This window comes from Chiloscyllium punctatum, chromosome 32, assembly GCF_047496795.1.
Source record: "Chiloscyllium punctatum isolate Juve2018m chromosome 32, sChiPun1.3, whole genome shotgun sequence".
Lineage (NCBI taxonomy): Eukaryota > Metazoa > Chordata > Chondrichthyes > Orectolobiformes > Hemiscylliidae > Chiloscyllium > Chiloscyllium punctatum.
Window position 1 is genome coordinate 17,336,725 of NC_092770.1, and position 26,241 is coordinate 17,362,965.

Sequence of the window (26,241 nt, forward strand, 5' to 3'; positions counted from 1 at the left end):
TACTTGTGATGCCAATGCAGGTAAAACTATGCACTGTGTGCTTGAAAATGGAATGTAAGTGTTTTTTTTTAACCGGAAAGGAGGTGATGGGCTGGAGGATCATTTTCTGTGCTCCAGATGTCTGTGACTCTACTCGCTTTCACATTGCCTTCGGATTAAGCAATTCCTCAATTTTAAAAATTAAAATCCCCTCCCTGACTGTCACTCCTTCAAGTGAGTCCTTGAAATGTTTGACGAAACTTTGTGTCCTTTGACTTCATATATTCTTCCGCGTCAAACTGTCTTCATTAATATTTCTGCAAAGTGCCCGGGGATTGCATTATGACCCGAGGGTGCTATTTAAATGAAGCTGTTGTTGTAATCGTGCTGGTGAGCTCTTTGATCGCAGGGCGAGCGTTGGGAACGAGATGAACAGACCGGTAATCATTTGTCAACCTTTTTTATTTGAGCATGGGCAGCAGATTTCGGGAGCAGGAGAACCATTACCCTCCCGATATTGGTGAGTTCAGCCAAAGATATTGTGAGTTCCTCATAAGAATTGCTGTTAGAGTAGGCGGATGGGAATAAGGGGAACGTCAAACAATTATTTCAAACCTCTTTTCCGATTTCTTTTATTTTCCCCCCAAAAATGTTTGGGTTTTTGTGTTTATTTGGAAGGAACTTGCTGAAATAAATCTGAAACCCCTGGCACAAATCTCCAACTTTGTGGATCCCGCAGTTTGAGCTAGATCCCTGACTATAAACTCTGGGTGTTTTATTGGGATTATTCCCTGATCCCGCATCAATGTGGATCTAAGTGCATCAGGAGCAGTCAACATAAGGGACACCCCACTCCACACACACACAGTGAGCAGAGGATCCGGCCTGGGGTTGCCTGAAAGTGGGGATTGTGACCCGGGGCTGAGAGCAGGAATTCTCTCTGCAGTCACACCCGGCCTCTGTATACTGCGGCTTCTGGACTGAGTGTTTGCGGATTGAGGCTCCGGGATATACCCGAGGCCTCTTATCCAGGAGGGCTCTCAGCTGGGTGTCCTTGTCTTTCTCTCTCTTTCTCTCCCTCCTCCTGTGAACTGACATCGTTAGACAGAATCCCTACCCCTTTAGGGACTGTTCCCCTGTCCCCTTTCACTCAGCCCTCTGTCCCACCTCCAAATTCAGCAGACTCATCCACTCTTTGTCAACTCCCGGCCCTTCCCTCAGCCTCCCAACATCCCGAACGGGTTTTCATCGCCTCCTTGCCCAACCTTTCCCCATCTCCCTCCAATTCCCACCAGGAAGGCAGTAGTTCAGGAAGACAGTGGGTCAAGAAGGAAGCTCACCACCATCTTCTCCAAGGTCTTTTTCCCCAAAGGGTGAGGGAGCCCAGAACTCGAGGGCATAGGTTTAAGGTGAGAGGGGGAAGATTTAAAAGGGTTCTAAGGGGCAACGTTTTGGCAGAGAGGGAATGAGCTGCCAGAACAAGTGGCAGAGGCCGGTACAATTACAGAATTTAAAAGGCATTGGGATGGCTACCTGCATGGGAAAGATTTAAAGGGATACGGGTCAAATGCAGGCAAGTGGGACTAGTTCAGTTTAGGAAATCTGGATGGCATGGACGAGTTGGGCTGAAGGGTCCGTTTCCATGCTCCAAGACTCTATGGCCCAGCCCATGATGTTTGCTTCTCCGGAAGGGGTGATTATTTGGATAGAAATGGGGTGAGGGATGTGGGGAATTGGCAGAGAATTGACTCGATGTAATAGAACAGATGTAGATGTGATGGGCCAAATGGCCACCTTCTGTACCATAACAATTTTGTGAATGAATTCCAACCATGCCACAGCACTCAAAGGGTCTTATGTTACCAGTGAGGTCCCGTGTAACCGAAATAACGTAAAGTAAGCTTGCCCTCTTTGACCATCTCGAGTTGTCTGCTGCTTCAACACATGATCCCACCAACCTGCTTTGACATCTCTCTCCTGTTGTCCAAATAGCTGCATTGCTCTCCCCTTTTCATTCATGGAATTGTGGCCACGTTCTCTTCCTGCTCTCACGTTGTTTCTTTGATGTTTCCCAGGAATCGTCCGTAGCCACCTCCTGCTTCTCATCTGCTTGCTTCCCCGACATGACACTATCTGAAAGCACACAGCATTAGCATCTATCCTGCTCGACCTCACCACCACTTCTCCCGACTCCTCCACTGTTGCTAAATTATCAGATTGTTCATCCAACATTACATCAACTCACATCTAAAATCAAGCTCGACCTTTGATTATTCCACTTGTGCAAATTAAACTGTTAGTAAACAGCAAAGAAAATCTATAAATTAAATATCCTGATTTTTTTTTCCAATTCTATCAGTGAACTTTTTAAATGTTGGATTCAGGGATTAATTTATTGGAGTAAGTTTGTTTGCTATACCCAATGTTCTGTGGAAAGGTCACTAGATCCATAACATTAACTCTGCTTTCTCTCCACAGATGCTGCCAGACCTGCTGTGTTTTTCCAGCAATTTCTGATTTTGTCTCTAATTTCCTCCATATCCAGTTCTTTGGGTTTATTTTGAGACTGATTGAGAAAGGTTGAGAAAAGGGACCAGTTCATATGGTATAGTTTTGGAACACTGAGTGCTACTGGAGGCAAGTTCATAATATTTAAAAATATATTTCTAAACAACCTGTCCAGAGATATTATTACACACTTCTGGAGCAAGTAGAACCTGAACTCAGGCCTCCTGACTCTAAAGTAGGGATGCTACCACAATAGCTCCCACAAATTTATTCATTGGATGTGCCTGGTTTGCTAACTAGACCAACATTTAATTAGAGACAAAAAAACCTGCAGATGCTGGAATCCAGGGAAGATATAGTCATAGAGTCATAGAGATGTACAGCATAGAAACAGACCCTTCAGTCCAACCCGTCCATGCTGACCAGATATCCCAAACCAATATAGTCCCAACTGCCAGCACCCTGCCCATATCCCTCCAAACCTTCCCTATTCATACACCCATCCAAATGCCTTTTAAATGTTGCAATTGTACCAGCCTCCACCACTTCCTCTGGCAGCTCATTCCATACACGTACCACCCTCTGCGTGAAAAAGTTGCCCCTCTTTTATATCTTTCCCTTCTCACCCTAAACCTAGTTCTGGACTCCCCAACCCCAGGGAAAAGACTTTGTCTATTTATCCTATCAATGCCCCTCATGACTTTGCAAAACTCTATAAGGTCACCCCTCAGCCTCCGACACTCCAGGGAAAAGAGCCCCAGCCTGTTCAGCCTCTCCCTGTAGCTCAGATCCTCCAACCCTGGCAACATCCTTGTAAATCTTTTCTGAAGCCTCTCAAGTTTCACAACATCTTTCCGATAGAAAGGAGACCAGAATTGCATGCAATATCCCAACAGTGGCCTAACCAATGTCCTGTACAGCCACAACCTGACCTCCCAACTCCAGTACTCCATACTCTGTCCAATAAAGGAAAGCATACCAAACACCTTCTTCACTATCCTATCTACCTGCGACTCCACTTTCAAGGAACAATGAACCTGCTCTCCAAGGTCTCTTTATTCAGCAACACTCCCTAGGACCTAATCATTGAGTGTATAAGTCCTGCTAAGATTTGTTTTCCCAAAATGTAACACCTCACATTTATTTAAGTTAAACTCCCTCTGCCACTTCTCAGCCCATTGGCCCATCTGGTCCAGATCCTGTTGTAATCTGAGGTAACCTTCTTCGCTGTCCACTACATCTCCAATTTTGGTGTCATCTGCAAACTTACTACCTATACCTCTTATGCTCACATCCCAATCATTTATATAAATGATGAAAAATAGTGGGCCCAGCACCATTCCTTGTTGCACTCCACTGGTCACAGGCCTCCAGTCTGAAAAACAACCCTCCACCACGAGCCTTTGTCTTCTATCTTTGAGCCAGTTCTGTATCCAAATGGCGAGTTCTCCCTGTATTCCATGAGATCTAGCCTTGCTCACCAGTCTCTCATGTTAAGCTTGTCGAAAGCCTTACTGAAGTCCATATAGATCACACCTGCCCTCATCAATTCTCTTTGTTACTTCTTTAAAAAACTCAATCACGTTTGTTAGACATGACTTCCAACGCATAAAGCCATGCTGACTATCCCTAATCAGTCCTTGCCTTTCCAAATACATTTGCATCCTGTCCCTCAGGATTCCCTCCAACAACTTGCCCACCATTGATGTCAGGCTCACTGGTCTATAGTTCCCTGGCTTGTCCTTACCACCTTTCTTAAACAGTGGCACCACATTAGTCAACCTCATGCAAGAGGCTGGAAGAACACAGCAAGCCAGGGCAGCATCAGGAGGTGGAGAAGTCAATGTTTCTTCAGGACTGGGGGTGGGTGTAAGGGGAGCTGCAGGTAAAGGGTTTCGGGTGGACCCTTTCTTTTATTGCCCATCCCAGATTGTTAACAGTCAATCACATTGCTGTGAGTCTGGAGTTGCGTGAAAACCAGACTGGGTAAGAATAGCTGATTAGTGAACCACAAGGGTTTTATTTTAACAACAATAGTTAAATGGTTACTATTAAGCTTGCTTTTTCCTTTTAAATACAAATTGCACCATCTACCATGGTAGAATTCACATCCATGTCCCCAGAACATTGCCTGGTGATGTTACCAATAAGCCAGCACCCTCTTTGTAAAGAAAGAAAGTTAAAGACAGAAAGTCACATTGCTCAAAATCAAATACAGAGAATGTTGGAGGAACACAGCAGGTTTGGCAGCATCTGTGGAGACAGAAACAGTCATAAAAATTCAATTCTGGTATGACTTCTCCAGACCACATTACTTGAGTGACACCCATAACAATATGAGAAATGGAAACAGAAGCAGATTATGCAGCTGCTTGTGTCTACTGCACCATTCAGCATAATCATGGCTGATCTTCTACATCAGCCCCACTTTCCCACCCAATTCCTTGACTCTCTGAGAGATCAGAAATCTGTCATCCTCAGCCTTGAATACGCTCAGTGACTGAGCATTCACACCTCTCTGGGGGAGAAAGTCTCAATGATTCATTAATGAAGGAATTTCCCCTCTTCTCAATCATAAGTGATTGATCCCTTATCCTAACACTGTGACTCTCAGTTTTGGATTCTATAACTGGGGGAAATAGCCAGGTTTAGACGAGATCACCTCTCATTCTTGCAGACCCTGGACTGCCTTGACCAGTTCTAGTTAACTTTTCATCCTTGTTAACTCTGAGAAGTCAATCTCATTAACTTACTCTGTGCCGTCTCCAAAACAGATATTCCCTGAAAATAGAGACCAAAACTGCAGCTCGAGGTAAGGTCTCTCCAAAGCTCTGTTGAACTGTAACAAGACTTCCTTATTCTTCTGCACAAAGTCTCTTATAGTGAAGGCCAACAGGCCATTTGCCTTCTAATGTCTTGCTGTGACTCCTGCTCACATACCATGTGCCTTCGGCCTCTTAGAGAATGAGACTGCAGAAATAATACTGGGAGGGTTTGTACAAATACTTTGCATCAATCTTCATGGCTGAAGACACTAATAGCATTCCAAAAATGCTAAATAATTAAGGAGCAAAAGGGGGATAGGAAATAAATATAATAATTATCACTGAAGAAAATGTACAAGGGAAACTAATGGGACAAAAGGCCAACAAATCCCCTGGCCTGATGGAATGCATCAATGATATTTTTAAAAGTAGCTACAAAAATAGTGAATGCACCAGTAATAATCTTCCAAGAATTCTTAGATTCTGGAAAAGTCTCAGAAGTCTGGAAAACTGCCAATTATTTAAAGAGGGAAAGAGCTGAACATCTGTTTTTGGGAAATGTCAGTCTGTTATAAAGGATGTGATAGCAGAGCATTTAGAAATACATGATATAATCCAGCACTGTCAGCATGGCTTCATGAAGGGAAAATCATGCCTGGCAAATTTATTAGAAATCTTTGAGGAGATAGCAAGCAAGATAGATAAAGAGAAGCAGTGGATGCAATATGTTCAGATTTCTGGAAGGCATTTGATAAGGCATGACGTGTTAGAATACTTAATAAGAGCCCTCGGTATTGGGGAGAAAGGATTGGCTAATTAATAGAAGACAGAGAGTTGGGATAAGGAGAAGATTTTCAGGATGGAATCTGTGGCTAGTGGTGTGCCACAGGGATCAGTACTTGTGCCACAGTTATTTACTGTAAATATTGGTAAAGTGAGTGGGCAAAAACTTGCAAGATGGAATATAATGTGGAAAACATGAAGTTATGTGTTTTGGGAGGAAGAATAGAGAAGCTGAAATTTATTCAAATAGAGAAAGATTGCAGAAAGCCAAAGCCACAGGGATTTTGGAGTCCTCATGCATAAGTCTCAAAGAGCAAGCATGTAAATTCAGCAATTAATAGGAAGGCGAATGGAATGTTGACTTTGATTTCATAAGGAATTGAGTATTAGCACAAATAATGTTAAAAAAGGAAATTCTTGTTAAAATAATGCAAGGCACAAGTTAGACCATACCTGAATACTGTGAACAGTTTTGGACCCCAGATCTAAAGAAAGATGGTGGCATTGGAAGCAATGCAGGTAAGATTCAGTTCATTGATCCTGGGTAGGGAGGGATTTTCTTCTGAGGAGAAGTTGAGTAGATTGTGCTTATACCCATTGAACGTTGGAAGAATTTGAGGTGACCTTATTGAAACATACAAGATTCTTAGGCGGGGTTGATAGGGTAGATGCATAGAGATTATTTCCCCTTGTGGGAAACTCTAGGATGAGAGGGCATCTCTAAGAAAGGGGCTGCCATTTAACACAGAGACAAGGAGGATTTATTTTTCCTCAATCCATGGAATTTGTTACTGCTTAGCTGGTTCATTAAGTGTAATCAAGGCTGAATTTTTTTTGTAATTAGTGAGTAGTTCAAAAGCTGTGGGATGATACAGGAAAATGAAGGTGAGAATTAGGGATTCCAGTGTATTCTTCACAACTGATGTCAAGCTACGTATTCCTTGTTTTCAATTCTCCCCCTTTCACTACCTTCCAATTCAGTGGGACCACCGGAGAATTTTGGAAGATTACAACTGATAGCAAAGGAACAGAGAACATTGAGCCTGTTCTGACATTCAATACTGCCACAGTTGAGGACTTCAATGGATCCATAATCTCTGTTGATAATTCTTTTGGCATACTAGTGAGTCATCAGGACTATGGGATTTAGAGTCATAGAGTCGTAGAGTCATAGAGATGCACAGCATGGAAACAGACCCTTCGGACCAACCTGTCCATGCCGACCAGATATCCCAACCTAATCTAGTCCCACCTGCCAGCATCCGGGCCATATCCCTCCAAACCCTTCCCATTCATATACCCATCCAAATGCCTCTTAAATGTTGCAATTGTACCAGCCTCCACCACATCCTCTGGCAGCTCATTCCATACACATAACCTTGGGTCTCTTTTATATCTTTCCCTTCTCACCCTAAACCTATGCCCTCTAGTTCTGGACTCTCCCATCCCAGGGAAAAGACTTTGCCTATTTACCCTATCCATGCCCCTCATAATTTTGTAAACCTCTATAAAGTCATCCCTCAGCCTCTGACGCTGCAGGTAAAACAGCCCCAGCCTGTTCAGCCTCTCCCTTTAGCTCAAATCCTCCAACCCTGGCAACATCCTTGTAAATCTTTTCTGAACCCTTTCAAGTTTCACAACATCTTTCCAACAGGAAGGAGACCAGAATTGCACGCAATATTCCAACAGTGGCCTAACCAATGTCCTGTACAGCCGCAACATGAGTCATCCAGTCATATAACACAGTCCAGACAGTCCATGCCAACCATAATCCTAAACTAAACTAGTCCCATCTGCCTGTGCTTGGCTCATATCCCTCCAAACATTTCTTATTCATGTTTTATCCAAATGTCTTTTAAATGTTGGAACTGTACCTGCATCCACCACTTCCTCTGGAAGTTCATTCCACACACAAACAACTTACTGCTCCAGTATATTTCCACTGCTGAGGTTAGTTAAATTCCTCCCATTGTCTCTGCCATTAGACCCTTGGCTTCCCACTGTTTCTGGCATGGTTTCTATGTCTTGTGCTCTGAAGACAGATATAAAATACTTGTTTAATTTCTCCATTGAATCTTATTCCCCAGTATAATTTCTCCTATTTCAGCTTCTGGAGGATTAACACCTTTTTTTTGCTACTCTTTTCCTTTTTATATAGTAATGAACTCTATTACATTACAGTGTTTATATTTCTTGCTAGTTTGCTGTCATTTTTCCAGCTCCCACTTACACCTGGCTGTACCCCACAGAGAGTGTGGTTTGCCTGTTTAACATTTTCATTTTATTACCGGCGGTTGTCTTGAGATGCTTGAGATCGCAGGACAGATAATTCAGCAACTGATTGTTTTATTTATGATGCAGTGAATTTTTATGGCGATGAATCTTGGATAAATATTATCATTATGCCTACATATCCCAGCTGCAAAATGATAACCATCCCCAACACAAACCTACATAATGAAGCTCTAATTGGCCGCAGCATCCAAAGTCTTGTGAAGGGAACCAGCAAGTTCCATATTTCCACGAGCCTTTGTGTGATGCCCTTATAAGCAATTTTTAAATAATAGCGCTTCTTAGAACTAATTAACTGCTGTGGGAGATTCATTAATCTAAGCTGTCTCTTGGAAATTCAACCAATATTTCTCCATCAGGAGTTTCAAACTGATGCCTTTTTGTCAGTGTTCTTTTTGGTTTGAATATTTGTTTTAGAAATATATTCTGAGAAAGCAAATTGGGATCTCCCTTTACATTGAAAATTTAAATTTGAAAAGGAATTATCAGCCACTTTCAACCTGAAGCTGACACTCGACGATTCCTATTTGCAGTTCACAATCATATCAGGACAGGTTTGTGGAAGTATTGCGGCTGTATTTGCCGCACTTGCTGTATTCCTGATGAAGGGCTTATGCCCAAAACGCCGACTCTCCTGCTCCTCGGATGCTGCCTGACCTGCTGCGCTTTTCCAGCGCCACACGTTTTGACTCTGATCTCCAGCATCTGAAGTCCTCACTTTCTCCTACTTTAGGAAGAGTGTCAGGTGGAGGGCAGTTGTGAGATAAGAGATTAAAATACTTCAGCACTAAGGAGAGACTCAAGAAATAGGAAATGTTTTCATTAGAAGAGAGAGAGTCAATTGGACATCCAATAGAAGGATTCAAATTTTGAAGGATTTTGATAGACAATTAGGGGAGGTATTTTTGCTTGTTGGAAAATTGCTTAGGATATAAAATAGGACCTTCACCAAACGTACAAAGGGAGGTGCCTGGGGATTTTTTTCCTGTGTTCTTTGAGGGCAGACATTCTGTAATGGCAATGTTTTACAGAGGAACAAGCTCTAGGAAAGTTGCATTGGTTGTGAGTTATCTCTGAATTTACATCCACCTGAATGAACAGGCACTCATGATCTAGTGTATCACCTGAAAGGTAGTGCCTCTCACATTCAAGGCAGCAGTGGAGTGGCTCCTTGAAACAATGACATTCTGACTCTGAGTGAATGAGTCACCCACAAGGGCAGGTTGACATCATGCTTCAAATGTAGTTGACTCTTAACTTCCCTCCAAAAAGGCCTGGCAAACCACTCAGTTGTATCAAACCATGAAGAAATGTGAGAAGAGGAATGAAATTATACACATGACCCAGCATTGACTGGAAGTGGTGAACCCAGCCCCGTTGACCCTGTAAAGTCCTCCTGACTCACATCTGTATGTGCTAAATTTGGGACAGCTATACTACAAACAGAGTTAGCGCCAGCCTAACATTGTCTGTAAGGTGTGATTCTGTGATAATAATAATAATCAAGTCTTAAAGTTTTACACCATGGAAAGAAGCCCTTCAGCTCATCTCATCCATGCCAGTCATCAAGAATCTACTACTTCTGATCCAAGTTTCCAACAGTTGGCCCATAGCGTTGTATGCTATAGCATTACAAGTGCTCATCTAAATAACTATGAAATGTCTTGATCATATCTGCCTCGTTCACACTTTTAGACAGTGAGTTCCAGATAGTCAGTGCCCTCTGGGTGAAAACCTTTTCCCTCAAATCCTCTTTAAGCCACGTGCTCCCTACCTTAAAAATGTGGCCCTCTGGTAAATGACCCCTCTGCCAAGGGGAAATGTTCTTCCCATCTACTCTATCCATGTCCCTCAGAATTTTGTACACCTCAATCAGACCTCCCCTTCAGCTTTCTCTGCAATAAGGAAAACAACCCCGGCCTATCATGTCTGTCTTCATAGGCTGAGTTGATTGTAAAGAGGAATGCGAATACAAAAAGAGGAAAGCTACACTGATCCACTTACAAACCCCTGGTTAGGCTTCAGCTGGAGTGTTGTCCAGTTCAGAAGCTAAACAATAGGAGCATGCTCAGGCCTTGGAGAGGGTGGTGAGGAAAATAGTACCAGGAATATGTGACTTTAGTTCCTAAGGCGCTCACCATCTAGGCTTGGAAATATATATCACCGTTCCTTCACTTCTGCTGGGTCAAATTTCCTCCTTCGAGATGCTGCAAGGTATCCCTACACCACATAGACAACAGTGATTCAAGAAGGCAGCTCACCACCAGCTTCCCAAGGGCCATTTGGAATAGGTGATACATATTGTACCACCCAGCAACATCCCGAACTTGTGGGTGAGTAAAAGCAAAAAGCAGAATTGTTCTCTTTAAAGTGGAGAAGATTAAGTGGAGGCCAAATACATAAATGTAAGAGATAGGACCTAGGGTAAGCCAAACTGCCCTTGAAACTTCTGTGCCTTTGATGGCTGCAACTCCATTTTCCCATCCAGTCTGCATATCCCAGGATTCCCTGAGAGCCCAAAAAATCTGTCTGTCAGAGATAATAACAGTACAGATACACTCTAAATTATGAGGCATGCTTTAATGATTGAGAAACCGTTTTCTTTAGCAAATGGGTCAGTAAACTAAGGTCAGAGACTTAATTAAATGGCAAAATAAACAATTGTGAGATGAGAAGGAATTTCTTCACATGGATAGTTGTTAAGGTATAGAACAGCCAACATAAAAGCGTTTTGGGAACAGATTCCACAGGAACCTTTAGACAGCAATCGTGCGTGGATTTGTAGGGAGCTGAATTGTGGGATTATGAACAATGTGGTAAAAATAACATCACCATAGTCTATCTCATTAGAGAGATCAACCTGGTGATGAATTTAACCACACCATACCTCAGGTGAGAAAAAGAGATCGAGAAGGAGAGTCCTTCACAGTAACCTCAGCTGCTGTAGGAATTGAACCCGCACTGGTGGCATCATTCTGCATTAGCACAGTGGCTATTCGGTCAACTGAGCTAACTGACCCACTTGGGGAGGATGAGTGGGAGTGATTGGTAACCCTCTTTCAGAATACCAGCACAGGCATAATGGACAGCAAGTAGCTTCTGTGCTTTACGATTCTACGATTCCATGACAATTTTTATAAATATGTCCTTTACTATATATGGTCCTGTTTGTAGTCAATAATTATGAATATGAAAGGTCTTCACATATTGCTATGAGTTTGGATTCAGAGTGTCTCAGTGGGCGGCTGTGACACACATGCAGTAATTATATTTCACACACACTATCAAACGCAAAGCTCAAATGATGCATCCAGCAATATTCCAATTTTCTGTATTTGGATTATTGTTGAAGAGAGCTTTTTTCTAAAACAATGCTTGTAAATAAATGGAGAATTTTACTTCCAAAATACACTGAATCAAACACTTCAAATGCTGGCTTTGAATTTAGTGTATTTAACCCTTTATTTAGAAGGTGCTAGTCTGTCTGAAAGAGTCTGTATTTTATTTAAGTTTTGAATTTCCTCTCCATTGATCCAGTCAGTGGCTGCACTCGCGTTTGGTGCACATCCTTAATTGCCCTTGACTGCAGATCTTTCCCAGCTATTTCAGAGGGTAGTTAAAAATCAACATTATTGTTGTGGATCTGGAGTCACATGTTGGCCATGTGACTCCAGATTAAGGATGGCAGATTTTCTTCCCTGAAGGACCTTAGTGGAACAGATGGGTTTATAGAAGATAGTTGCCAGGGGTTGAGATTAGCTTTCAATTCCAGGAGGTTAAATTATAAAGGCACCATTCCCCCTGGTCTGCCATTGAATTTCATCCTCAGCGATAGCCTGCCCACCATCTGCGACTGTCCTAACTGGATATTTACCACTGATCAGCCTCTCTCAGATTAACCCAGAGATGGAACTGGGGTGGCCTATCAGTACGCCAACTAGTTTGTGGGAAATTTACACATTGCCCTGCAGAATTCAGCTCTATTTGGCCAAACCCAGTAATGTCCTCACCTAATAATATTACATGCTCCTCTTCCTGGCATTACAGGAGAGAGATACCCAGTCAAATTGCTTCAATAGGAATCTGCCCAGTTTAAACTTTCAGCTTGATATATTGCAGGTGAAATTTGCCACGATTTAACTTTGAATGTATGTCCACAAACCTCTGAAGGTAACAGGATGGGTAGGTGTCAAGAAATGATAAAGAAGGGATTGGGAGGTATGTTTCTTGAATGGTTGTGCAGGGAGGTTACGTTTGAATTGTTGACAATGTGATGGAATTAATTCTGGGCATGACAGAAATTCAAGATTAGAGTGGTGAGGAAAAGCTTCATCAGGTTTTTCGATTTTCCTGCTCCCCGGTTGCTGCCTGACCTGCTGTGCTTTTCTAGCACCACTCTAATCTTGACTCTATAATCTCCAGCATCTGCAGTACCCACCTTCACATGACAGAAAGTACCCTATTGCACTGGAGAGCTTACAGACCAGTTATTCTCAATGGGGATGTGGGTGTCATTGGCAAGGATAGACTTTGGTGCCTATCTCCGTCGACTGAGTAGCTTCCAGCACCACTGCAGAAGGGCCCCTAGTCAACCACATTGCTGTAGGCCTGGAGTCACATAGGCCAGCAGAGCAGATTTCATTCAGTAGTAAATCATTTGGGTTTTTAAGAGCATTGGAGGGTAGTTGTTATGGTTACCATCACTGAGGTTAGCTTTATTTTATAGATATTACCAAATAAATTCAAATCACATCAACTGCTGTGATGAGATCTGAACCTGTGTCCCCTGAACATTCGTCTACGCCTCTAGAGTACTGGAGAACTATGCCAGCATCCCCTAGAGGATGTTGCTGGGACTACAATGAGGAAAGATTGCTTAGGCTTTCCTTGGAAACAGAGGAGGCTAGGGAGAGATTTAATTGAGGTGTATAAAATTATGAGAGGCTTTTCCCTTATCAGTGATGTTAACAAAAAGTATATATAGATTTAAAGTAATTGGTAGAAGGTTGAAAAGGAGTTGATGAGACATAGTTTCACCTGCCTGTAAGGGTGAGAGATACAGAAACATTCATCCTATTTTTAAAAATACCTGAATATGCACTCAAAACACCATGGATCAAAAGGTGGAGGTGGGATTTTTTGGAGAAGTTAATAGTCATGGAAGAGTTAATGTATGGGCTATGCTGAAACGCCACCCAGTCTGATATCGAACACAACCACTGAACAGAGCCTGGGATTTGTTGAACATTGGCATGTTCCACTGATGAAAACACTTGTGTCTTCCCTACCATTTGTTAGAAATAATTAATATATCGAAGAGTTCATGTAATAGGGCAGCACGGTGGTTCAGTGGTCAGCAGTGTTTCCTCACAGCGCCAGGGACTTGGGTTTGATTTCCACCTCAGGTGACTGTCTGTGTGGAGTTTGCAATTCTCCCCGTGTCTGCATGGGTTTCCTCCCCCAGTCCAAAGCTGTGCAGGTCAAGTGAATTGGCCATGCTAAATTGCCCATAGTGTTAGGTGCATTAGTCAGAGGGAAATGGGTCTGGGTGGGTTACTCTTCGGAGGGTCAGTGTGGACTAGTTGGGCCGAAGGGCCTGTTTCCACACTGTAGGGAATCTGATCTAATTTGATTTCAGTTATAAGATGTAATAAACCTTCCTCAACTATAAGCCACTGGTGATTGGTACCCAGGCACCTCAACACTATTATAACAGGATGAACTGGAATAGCTGCCTTCTTGACCAGTAAAGACAGAATAGGCTGAATGGCCTTTGTTTTGTAAGGGTCATTTGGTTTTATCCTTTAGTTTGAAATCAGAATATCTATAAATCTGATTACAATTTATCAATCTACAGGTAAAAATTTTAATGTAGTAGCTATTCTATTTTCTAAGGAATGAGTATTAATTCCATAGAGGCCATCCTGTGTTATAAGGTGCACATTATCTGACCAGATTAAGATTGCCTTTACACTACAATTTTTATGACCATAAGACTTCCCAAGGCACTTCACAGTGAATGAGTTATTTTTAACAAGGGGAATATGGCAGTCAATTTGCACACAGGTGGCTCCCACAACACGACAGTGTGAGAATGACCATATTATCCATTTAATGGTGTTGACTCAGTTTTTAAACAAATAACAGATTGCATTCGTTGTAAGTGTTGTAACATGTCAATCTAGAGAGGACACTTTAAATTAGAATTGGTTCTGTGAAGACCATCACTGCCTGCAGATTTGGATACCCTATTTCAGAAAGAGTGTTTCATTGATAGAGAGGGTTTTCATTTACAGGAATGTGGCAACAATTTGTATAGCTCATTTAACACCATTAAACAGCCCAAGGCATTTCATCAAAATATTATTAAACAAAGTTAGAGAAAAACGTTCTCAGTTATGGATGCAGGCAGACATTCAGTTATTGGGAATACAGGACAGTATCTACATTAGAGTGGTGCTGGAAAAGCACAGACGGTCAGGCAGCATCCGAGGAGCAGGAAAATCGACGTTTCTGGCAAAAGCCAAGCCTTCATTCCTGATGAAGGGCTTTTGCCAGAAACATCGATTTTCCTGCTCCTCGGATGCTGCCTGACCAGCTGTACTTTTCCAGCACCACACTAATGTAGACTCTGATTTCCAGCATCTGTAGTACCCATCTTTGCCTATACAGGACAGCATGTTCAGTTACTGGGGACAGAATGTTCCATTACTGGGTTAATGGGACTGAATGTTCACTTATTGGGATGCTGAGAAATGTTAAACTGTTAACTCCATATTTTATTGGAATGATGTGTGAGAAAAGATGATTAATCTTGTATTTTTCTCAGTTGAAACGAGGAAAGTAAGTGGAGATATGGTTAGAAAGGTTTTAAATTTGGAATGATATGGGCAGGCGGGACCCAAGTACAATTTTCTATCCCGTTCAAAATTTAAACACAAGGAATCGCACTTCAAATGAAAGGTAACAAAAGCAAATAGAAAAATATAGGCGGATCCTTTTTTACTATAAGTATGGTGTCTGTAGAACAGAATACAGAAACACGGAAGTGGTGGGATACATCGATTAACCTTAACCATGGATTCATGTTAATTAGAAGAACAGCAAATGCAAACTCTCAATAGGAGGGTTAGATGGGCTAAAGTTATGGGTAGGAGGCTTAGAAGAGGTAAAGGGAATATTTAGATAAGACTGAAGATCTCTTGTCTTAAACAATTACCATGGAGCTCCATTGCATGCAGGAAGAAAGGGAAATTGAAGTTGAATAGTTAACTAATCCAAAAGTTACAAAACTGATAACGATTTTAATAAATCTGTTGATAACTGGGATAAAGAACAATATTAGGGGACATCCATTTCATCAAAATGGGAACATTTCTTGTTGGTTCTGTTTGAATAATGTGTTGATTTGTGAAGTTCCTTTGTCTGTGTTTCAGTGAAAGATGATGACAGAAAAATGCAAAGAGGATTCAGAGGACTGTCTAACCATCTGCTTAAAGTACCTGCTGTTTGTTTATAATTTCTTCTTCTGGGTAAGTGTGCTGATAATTGCCGAACCTTGCTGAGTAAGGTGGCTGGACATATTCTGTGAAATGTCTGTAATACAGTGAGAATGAAGAAGTTAATGATGATGATGTACATGAAGCTGTAACTCTGACGTTGACATTGAGACTTGTGCGGAAGACTACCTGAGAGCTATTAGCAGTGTTCGGTGCATTCAAGTGTAAATAAAAAGAGCATTGGAACTCCTGAAAGTCAGACAATAGTCATTGGTAGGTAAGGAGAGGTGATGGCATGGTTTGTAATCCAGTGACCCAGGCTAATGTCTCTGGGGGCAAGAGTTCAAATCCCATCATGACAGCTGCTGCCGGTTTTATTTCAAGATTCAATTAATAAATCTGGAATTGAACGTTAGTCTGAGTAACATTGGTGTGGCAAATATCATCGATCAAGCAGTCTGGTTTCACCAATTTCCTATAGGGAAGGAAATCTGTGGTCCTTACCTGGTCTGGCTTACAGGTGACTCCAAACCCACAGCAATACAGTGAACTGTTAACTGCCCTCTGAAATGGCCAAGTGAGTTGCTCAGTTCCAAACCAGTTAAGGATGGCCAATAACCACTGACCTCGCCAGTGACATCCACAACCATCAGATCAAAAAAGAGAAAACCGAAAGAACTGTGGGTGTTGTAAATCAGGACCAAAAAGCAGAAATTGCTGGAAAAGCTCAGCGGGTCTGGTGACCCGGAATGTTAACTCTGATTTTTCTTCACAGATGCTGCCAGGCCTGCTGAGCTTCTCCAGCAATTTCGTTAGCTTAAACTAACAACCATCTTCTAAGGTGCTGCTCGGATGTTGTAAAGGTGGAGAGACCAGGGGCCTGGAATGGTACTGAGGAAGAACATTGCTTTCGCTCCCTTTCATCAGGAAGACTTGAGACGTAAAAGCACCAGATTTGGGTGTGAGATAATTAATAGGGTTTGTTATTCAAAGACATATGGTGCTGAAGAAATGATTCATATAGAAGGCAGACAGATGGAGACAGGGAATGCTTAAGGTATTAAATGAGTATTTTGCATCTGCCCGCAGTACCGAAAATGCTACAGTCAATCTCACAGTAAAGAAAAGGAGGCAGTAACGATATTGGATTGAAAAAGAACAGAAAAAGGAAAACCTGAATATTGCTGAAGAAAGAGAGAAAAAGACACGTTACTGAAGCTTTTCATCCTGCACTCATCTAAGACAAATGCAACAATGTCAAATTTCAAATAATCACAACAATTTATAGCAAAAGAGGAAGACTGCTCACGGGTTAAGCAAGTTAATTATGGCGGATGGCAACAACAATGGGAAACTATTGGCTCCCCAAGCTCCTGGGTAATTCACAAATGAAGCAACATGTTCATTTTATTTTGAGCGAATGTGTCACTGTACATGTCGCATGCAATGCACTCAGGATTGTTCAGCAAGTGCTTCCCAATCACAGAATCACACTTATTGTTGTCTTGACTTTTTCAAGTGTGGGCTGGTTGAGTACGTTTAGTCCTCTGCCTGTAACAAACTACTCAAGGAACATGATGTTTCACTCAACCAGCCAATCATTGGGACGTACAGTGTATGCACCTAGCATTTCACTTCTTCTGAAATCCATATCAATTGTGTGGTAGGCAGAAAATCTTTTTTTCTTGGATTAACAGCAGCATCTGATTAGCAGAAAATACAACCCATGTAGCCAATGCAGGGCAGCTCACTTAACCTATTGCTCAAATATTTGAGACACTTTATCTGTCCTGGATATTTTCAGCTACTGGATGTTTTTCAGGTGCAACTGTGGTTGACAGGAAGTTACTTAATTCTGGATTAGTGGTGCTGGAAGAGCACAGCAGTTCAGGCAGCATCCAAGTAGCTTCGAAATCGACGTTTCGGGCAAAAGCCCTTCTAATGCCAGTGTTCACAGCAGAAATTTACCTGATCTGGGTGGAATGTCAGGGAGAAAAGGTAGAAAGTGGAGACGGTCAATGTATTGTTCCCATCTTTTCGGGTATGGGAGTGATTCAAAGGGCTGGACGATTGCAAATTTTAGCCTTATTTAAAGAAAAGGAGGAAATAATACTGAGAGCTATATGCCAATCAGGCTAATACTGGTGATCGAGGAAGATTTAGAGACAATAATCTGGGAAAAAACTAGTGGTAAGTTGGAAAATATAGGCCTCTAATTGGAAGTCAGAAAGTCTAAAACATGTTTGACTAACTTGACTGAATTCAACTCTTGGTAAAATCAGAGACTTGATGAAGATATTGGAATTGATGTTTTGGACGACGTTGGATAAAATATTATACAATTGATGTGCTAGCAAAATTAAAGCCTGAATAATCAATAGGAAAATGGCAGAGTGGTAGAGACAGGGTGGTTAAGAAGGTATTTAGCATGCTTGCCTCCATTATAGACAATAGACAATAGACAATAGATGCAGGAGTAGGCCATTCAGCCCTTCGAGCCTGCACCGCCATTCAATATGATCATGGCTGATCATTCCCAATCAGTATCCTGTTCCAGCCTTAACTCCATAACCCTTGACTCCACTATCTTTAAGAGCTCTATCCAATTCTTTCTTAAATGAATCCAGAGACTGGGCCTCCACTGCCCTCTGGGGCAGAGCATTCCACACAGCCACCACTCTCTGGGTGAAGTAGTTTCTCCTCATCTCTGTCCTAAATGGTCTACCCCGTATTTTTAAGTTGTGTCCTATGGTTCAGCACTCCCCCATCAGCGGAAATATGTTTCCTCCTGCCAGAGTGTCCAATCCTTTCATAATCCTATACGTTTCAATCAGATCCCCTCTCAGTCTTCTAAACTCAAGAGTATACAAGCCCAGTCGCTTCAGTCTTTCCGTGTAAGGCAATCCTGCCATTCCAGGAATTGACCTCGTGAACCTACGCTGCACTCCCTCAATAGCCAGAATGTCTTTCCTCAAATTTGGAGACCAGAACTGTACACAGTACTCCAGGTGTGGTCTCACCAGGGCCCTGTACAGCTGCAGAAGCACCTCTTTGCTTCTATACACAATTCCTCTTGTTATGAAGGCCAGCATGCTATTAGCCTTCTTCACGACCTGCTGTACCTGCACGCTTGCCTTCATTGACTGGTGGACAAGAACACCCAGATCTCTCTGAACAGCCCCTTTACCTAATTTGATACCATTGAGGTAGTAATCTGCCTTCCTGTTCTTGCCACCAAAGTGGATAACCAGACATTTATGCACATTAAACTGCATCTGCCATGAATCTGCCCACTCACCTAACTTGTCCAGGTCACCCTGTAATCTCCTAACATCCTCATCACATTTCACCCTACCACCCAGCTTTGTGTCATCAGCAAATTTGCTAATGTTATTGCTGATACCATCTTCTATATCATTTACATATATTGTAAAAAGCTGCGGTCCCAGCACAGATCCCTGCGGTACCCCACTGGTCACTGCCTGCCATTCCGAAATGGAGCCGTTAATCACTACCCTTTGTTTCCTATTAGCCAACCAATTCTCTATCCAATCTAGTACTTTGCCCCCAATACCATGCGCCCTAATTTTACTCACTAACCTCTTGTGTGGGACTTTATCAAAAGCTTTCTGAAAGTCCAGGTACACTACATCCACTGGATCTCCCTCGTCCATCTTCCGAGTTACATCCTCAAAAAATTCAAGAAGATTAGTCAAGCATGATTTCCCCTTCATAAATCCATGCTGACTCTGTCCTATCCTGTTACTATTATCCAGATGTGCCGTAATTTCATCCTTTATAATAGACTCCAGCATCTTTCCCACCATTGAGGTCAGACTAACTGGTCTATAATTTCCTGCTTTCTCCCGCCCACCCTTCTTAAAAAGTGGCACAACATTAGCCGCCCTCCAATCCTCAGGAACCGACCACGATTCTATTGAACTCTGGAAAATAATCACCAGCGCATCCACGATTTCCCGAGCCACCTCCTTCAGTACCCTGGGATGCAGGCCATCAGGTCCCGGAGACTTATCAACCTTCAGACCTAACAGTCTCTCCAACACCAAATCCTGGCAAATATAAATTCCCTTAAGTTCAGGTCCTTCAGCCACTGTTACCTCAGGGAGATTGCTTGTGTCTTCCCCAGTGAACACAGATCTGAAGTACCCATTTAATTCCTCTGCCATTTCTTTGTTCCCAGTAATATATTCCCCTGTTTCTGTCTTCAAGGGCCCAATTTTTGTCCTAACCATTTTTTTGCCTTGGACATACCTAAAAAAGCTTTTACTATCCTCCTTTATATTCTTGGCCAGTTTACCTTCGTACCTCATTTTTTCTCTACGTATTTCCTTCTTACTAATCCTCTGTTGTTCTTTAAAAGCTTCCCAGTCCTCAGTTTTCCCACTTATCTTCGCTAAGTTATACTTTTTCTCTTTTAACTTTATATGTTTCTTTACTTCCCTCGTCAGCCACGCCCGCCCATGTCTCCTCCTGGGATCTTCTTCCTTTTAGGAATGAACTGATCCTGCAACTTCTGCATTATACACAGAAATATCCGCCATTGTTCCTCCACGGTCTTCCCTGTTAAGGTATTGCACCATTGAACTTTGGCCAGTTGCTCCCTCATAGCTCCATATTTCCCTTTATTCAACTGAAATATTGTCACTTCCGATTGTACCCACTCCCTCTCAAATTGCAGATTGAAGCTTATTGTATTATGGTCACTACTTCCCAATGGCTCCTTCACTTCGAGGTCACTGACCAATTCTGGTTTGTTACACAATACCAGATCCAGAATCGCCTTATCCCTGGTCGGCTCCAGCACCAGCTGCTCTAAAAATCCATCTCTGAGGCACTCCACAAAGTCTCTTTCTTGAGGCCCGATACCATCCTGATTCTCCCAGTCTACCTGCATGTCAGACCTTTGAGTGTAGGGGTTGGTACATTATGGTGAGGTTCTACAGGACATTGGTGAGGCCTGTTGTAGAGTACTGTGTCCAGTTCTGGTTGCCCAATTGTTGGAAGGATTCTGTTAAGCTGGAGAGGGTTCAGAAGAGACAAAAAGAGAAAATGCTGGAAAATCTCAGCGGGTCTGACGCATCTGTAAGGAGAGAAAAGAGCTGCCGTCTCAAGTCTAACTGATCCTTTATCAAAGCTGCATTTTCTCTTTTGGTTTCAGATTCCAGCATCCGCAGTAATTTGTTTTTATCCAAGGTTCAGAAGAGATTTACCAGGATGTTGCTGGGAATGGAAGGTTTGAGTTATAAGGAGAAAGTGAGGACTGCAGGTGCTGGAGATCAGAGTCAAGAGTGCGGTGCTGGAAAAGCACAGCAGGTCAGACAGCATCCATTTGCATTGGGAGGGGTGGGGTTCAAGGGCGGTGGTGCGTGAAGTGGAGGAGATGTGCTGGAGGCATCATCAACCACGTGGGAAGCCATGTTGTGATCGTGGTAGCAGGAGGCCACCTAGGACTTACTGAGGTGGAATTGGTCATCCTGGGAACGGACACAGTGGAGGCGGAGGAATTGGGAATAAGGGATGGCGTTTTTACAGGAGGTCGGGTGGGAGGACGTGTAGTCTAGGTAGCTGTGGGAGTCAGTGGGCTTGTAGTATATGTCTGTAGTAAGTCGGTTGCCAGAGATGTTGATGGAGAGGTCCAGGAAGGGGAGGGAAGTTGCTGAGAATTTGAGGTCAGAGTGGAAGGTGTTGGTAAAGTTGATGAACTATTCAACCTCCTTGTGGGAGTATGAGGCAGCGCTGATAAAGTCATCAATGTAATGGAGGAACAGGTGGGGGGGAGTGGTGTGGGTGTAACGTCAGATAAGGAGAGGCTAGATGGGCTGGGACCTTTTCAATGGAACGTAGGAGATTGAGGGATGACCTTATAGAGGTTTTTAAAATCATGACAGGTACAGACAAAGTGAATAGCAGGTGTCTTTCCTCTATGATGGGGATTTCAATTCGAGATTTTTAAGGTGAGAGGAGAAAGATTTTGAAAAGACATGAGGGGCATTCTTTTTTTACACAGTGTGAGTCATATGTGGACTGAGCTTCCAGAAGAACTGGTGGATGCAGGTATAGTTATAACATTTAAAAGTCATTTAACTAAGTACATAAATTAAAATTGTTTGGAGGGATATGGGCCAAGCGCAGGCTGGTGGGACTAATTTAGTTTGGGATTATGGTCAGTGTGGACTGGTTGGACCGAAGGGTCTGTTTCCATTCTGTATGACTCTGGGATGCTATGAAATTGGCTAAAAGATAAAATGCTGATAACAGTGATAGACAGAAGAAAAGTAGAATTCTCAGCAGTTCTGGGAATTCTCAGCAGTTTTGCCAGCTTGCGTGTAGTGAGAAAACAGAGTTAATATTTCAGGCTGATGGCTTTTCATTAGGACGAGCTGAGTATTTCCTGCGTTTCTGTTTGCTTTTGAATTTCCAGCATCTTTTGAAACTGCAATGAATATTTGACAATCATACTAGAGCAAAGCACAAATCTCCTGTGTTCCCCAGGCGTCAGAATTAGGTATTTGTTTGGGTATAGTTCAATGATTATAGATTAGTCTGTTCCACTATTCAAAATCATTATGGCCGATCATCCAACTTTCTCGCTATATCTTTTAATCCTAAGAGCTATATTTACATCATTCTTGACAATCTTTTCAAAAAGAAGCAACATAAAATAAATGGCACATTTTGACACGGGGGTTCACACACTATGAAATGGGGGTTCTCAAACAGACAGCTAAAGGGATGTGGAATATGGTCTTAACTCATTGAGGATGGCAGGGCAGGTTGAGAAGACAGTTTTAAAAGCATGTGGGATCGTTAGGTTTATTAATAGAAGCATCAGTGCAAAAGCAAAGAAGTTATGACAAATCTGTACATAACATTGGTAAGGTTTCAGCTGGAGCATTGTGTCTGAACTTGATTCCTCCCTTTTCAGGAATGATTATGAGGGTGCAAAAGAAATTTACTAGAAAGGTGTCAGGTATGTAGGTCATTGAAACATCATAAACATTTCAGAGAAAATAGCCAAGAAGGCTAATGGAATGCCTGTATATCTAGACTAGAAATGGGTAGAAGTTATATGTGTCAGTTATACCCTGTGTAAAGTTCTGGGCACTATGTCTTATGATTGGTATGTTGGCTTTGAAAAGAGGTGAAGCACAGATTTACCAGAATGGCACCAAGGATTAAAAGATTACAGTTTGAGGGCAAAAGGTGCATAATGTAGGTTTGTACTTTATTGAGTTTACCTCAGGTTACATTACAATCAGAGATTACACAGAGCAGGATTGTATTACATAGAATTTAGAAGATTAAGGGATTATCTTGAAGGAAGTTCCCAAGATATTAAGAGGAACAGACATGATAGCTAGAGAGAAATTATTGCCCCTAGTTGAGGAGATTAGGGCCAGGGCACAGTCTAAAAATTGGAACCAGACCTTACAGCAGTGAAATTAAATAACACACATCTAAATTCAAAAGAGTGATAAATTTGTGGAACTCTCATCTGAAGATGGCAAACGATAATAAATTGATTGCTAATGTTAAAACTAAAAATGAAAGGGTTCAGTTTTCCAAAGATATTGTGGCATACTGGGCAAAGATTGGTACATAGATCATCCAGAAGGGGCAGAATGGTCTCTTCCTGTTCCTCTGTAAAGGCACTTCGGGAAAACTGCAGAAGTAGATTTACTTTCTCCTGATCAATGAAAGTGAAGGGGATATTTGTTAGAGATGTTCAAAGTCAAGAAGGGTTTTGAAGTTGTAAAGCAGTTCCAGTGACAGAGGGTTGGTAACTGGAGGGCCTCAGATTTAAGATAATTGGTAAAAGAACCAGAGGCGAGAGGAGAAGATTGTCATTTTGCAAAGCGCATTCTTTGATCTGGAATAAACAGCCTGAAGCATGTGCAAGCAGATACAATAATAGCTTGCAAAAGATAATTTGATAAAAATAAGTTACAGTTTGGAGAAGCCAATTTTAAAAACAAAACTATGTGAGTGAGATTGTTGTGTGCATTTTTGTTTTGAGTTTGTGACATTGGGCTGCATTCCAACATTAATCGCAATGCCTGAGATTCTTCCTTCATCGCGCCAGAGGGTACGGAGGTGATTTATGAGAATGTTGCCAGGAATGGAGATTTATAGAAGTTTATTGTTGATAAATTAATAAGAATCAGAATGAGAGTGGAAACTTTAAGCATGTGCAGCACCCTTTTAAAGCAAATTTATTATCTTGTGGGAGTTGTCAGCAATGTCAGCATTTTCTGCCCATCCCTAATTACCCCTTGCACTGAGATGCTTGTTCAACCATTTCAAAGGGCAATTAACAATCAACCACATTGGTATGTGGTCTGGAGTCACATGTAGGCCAAGTCAAGTAACAGTGACCAATTTCCTTCCCTAAAAGGCACTTAGGGAATTAGGTGGGTTTTTATGCATCAGAGTCATTATCATCCAGACTTTATTACTTGAATTGAATTTATTGTCACGTGTACCAAGGCACAGTGAAAAGCTTTGAATTTCAGTTCAGTCAGCTGCTGTGACAAGACTTGAACCTGCAACCCCCACCCCTACTCCCCCAGCATCAACCTGACTGGTCTTGGGACCTGGCTATTATACCACCATCCTCGTTCAAGCATAGGTCATGGCTGAAGTCTGTGTCTGCTCAGGATGCTGGGTTGAGCTAGTTGAATTGTTCAGGGTAGCAAAACATGAGAGAAGATTTGATTGCTGTGTATAAAATTACAGGAGACTGAGACAGGACGTTCTGCTGTTTTCCTTGTTGATTTCACACGGTCTGAATGGGTCATGGAGGCAGAAACTCTCAAATACATTTCAAGGTGTGCACATGTAATTTGTAAGGCTACAGCTGGAAAGTGAGTTGAGGGAGGCACTGAAAGGGTGAGTGGAATGGCCTCCTTCTGTGCTGTGATTTTCTATGATTTCCATGACAAATCTTTGAAGGGAAATATAAAGGGCTTTGGGGGAAGGCCAGTGGATGGAGACTAACTGGTTAGCTCCATTAGCTGATAGTGTCACAATGGATCTGCTCTATGTTATTCTATTCACTGGAATCTTAATCGGTTACATCCTAAAACATTGGCAGAAGCAAACAAGAAATAAGAAAGGGGACGGAGTCTACATGGCCCAGAGAGTTAGTCATTTGTGACATTGAGTAGGAGTTGACTAAAGGGATAGCAGAGACCACAATCCACAGCCAGATAAACAAGATGGTTCCCTTGGACTGGAACAGGTTTGGTAGGAGTATGTAAAGCAGTCTGGTCTCCACTGGCTAGAAATGGCTGGGGGTTTGGGGGGAGTGCTGCCCAGGTAAAGAAAAGCTGCCTGCAGCCATTGAAAGGAAGTTGGCCACAAATAGACTGGAGGTGCCATCCTGTCTCAGAGAGTTGCCAGCTAATCGGAGGCCAATATCTCTGTGGTGCCAGCACCCCCACAAGGGGCGTGTAGGGATGGCATGCAGGGCCTGAGGAGGCAAACAGCGTATTGCCAGGGGCCGGTGAGGGTGGGCTTTCAGAAGACTTTGGGCCTGATACTCTGGGTAGTCATAGATATTAGGAGCAGCAGTAGGCCCTTTGGTCCTTTGTGCCTGCTCCACCATTCTACATTATCATGGTTGATCCTTTACCTCAACACGATATTCCCACTTCCTCTCTATACCCCTTGATGCCTTTAATATTTAATAATTTACCAATCTCTTTCATGAATATATTCAATGATCCAGCCTCTGTAGTAGCAAATTCCACTGTTTGACCACTCTCTGAGTGAAGAAATGTTTCCTCACCGCAACTCAAAATATCCTGGGACCGTGACCCTTGATTCTAGTCTCACTGACTGGTGGCTGTGCAATGTTCCTCTGTTCGCTGTGCCATAGATACACAAGCTTGTGTAACGGGTATTTATTGATGTATCTCTAGATGGCGGGTGCTGGAGTGTTGACCATTGGAACTTGGACGTTGACTGAAAAAAGAGATTACTTGAGCCTTCTTCCATCCAGTACGTTTGCTGTCTCTGCCGGTATTCTCATCTTCGCTGGTAGCCTGGTGCTGGTCACGGGATTCCTTGGTTGTTGTGCGGTTGTTCGAGAACAGCAGGCAGGTCTGGCAGCAGTAAGTACTCAACCCCTGGCACTGCAACAAAACACAAGGTGCTTCTGAGAATCTGTGAAATGAAGACCCTGGTGCAGTTTTCCAAAGTATTTTGCCTTTGAACCTTTTGACCCAGATTGAGGAGGAATACTTTCACTCAGAGTGATGAAACTTTGTAAATCTGCACCCATGACAAGTGGCAAGTAGCATTCATGCCACGCATAGCCAAGCAATGATCCTCCCACAAGAATCTAACCATTGTCTTTTGACATTCAGTGGCATTGCTATCACTGTAACATC

The 26,241-nt window shown here is 42.4% G+C and overlaps 1 protein-coding gene across 5 annotated transcripts in view; it reads left to right on the plus strand.

The window, feature by feature from the left end:
* The first annotated feature begins 371 nt into the window (after positions 1 to 371).
* Positions 372 to 26,241, plus strand: part of tspan11 (tetraspanin 11) — a 79,076-nt gene continuing 53,206 nt past the window's right edge. For 2 of the 5 annotated variants that reach the window (XM_072551770.1, XM_072551769.1), the window contains exons 1-4: positions 15,798 to 15,859; positions 16,916 to 17,203; positions 21,006 to 21,160; positions 25,771 to 25,962. In XM_072551770.1, the coding sequence (XP_072407871.1) occupies positions 17,161 to 17,203; positions 21,006 to 21,160; positions 25,771 to 25,962 (390 nt within the window). In that variant the 5' untranslated portion in view covers positions 15,798 to 15,859; positions 16,916 to 17,160. Of the gene's footprint in view, positions 500 to 10,494; positions 10,661 to 15,763; positions 15,860 to 16,915; positions 17,204 to 21,005; positions 21,161 to 25,770; positions 25,963 to 26,241 lie in introns of those variants that run through there. The other 3 variants (XM_072551771.1, XM_072551772.1, XM_072551773.1) reach the window with 3 other exon arrangements.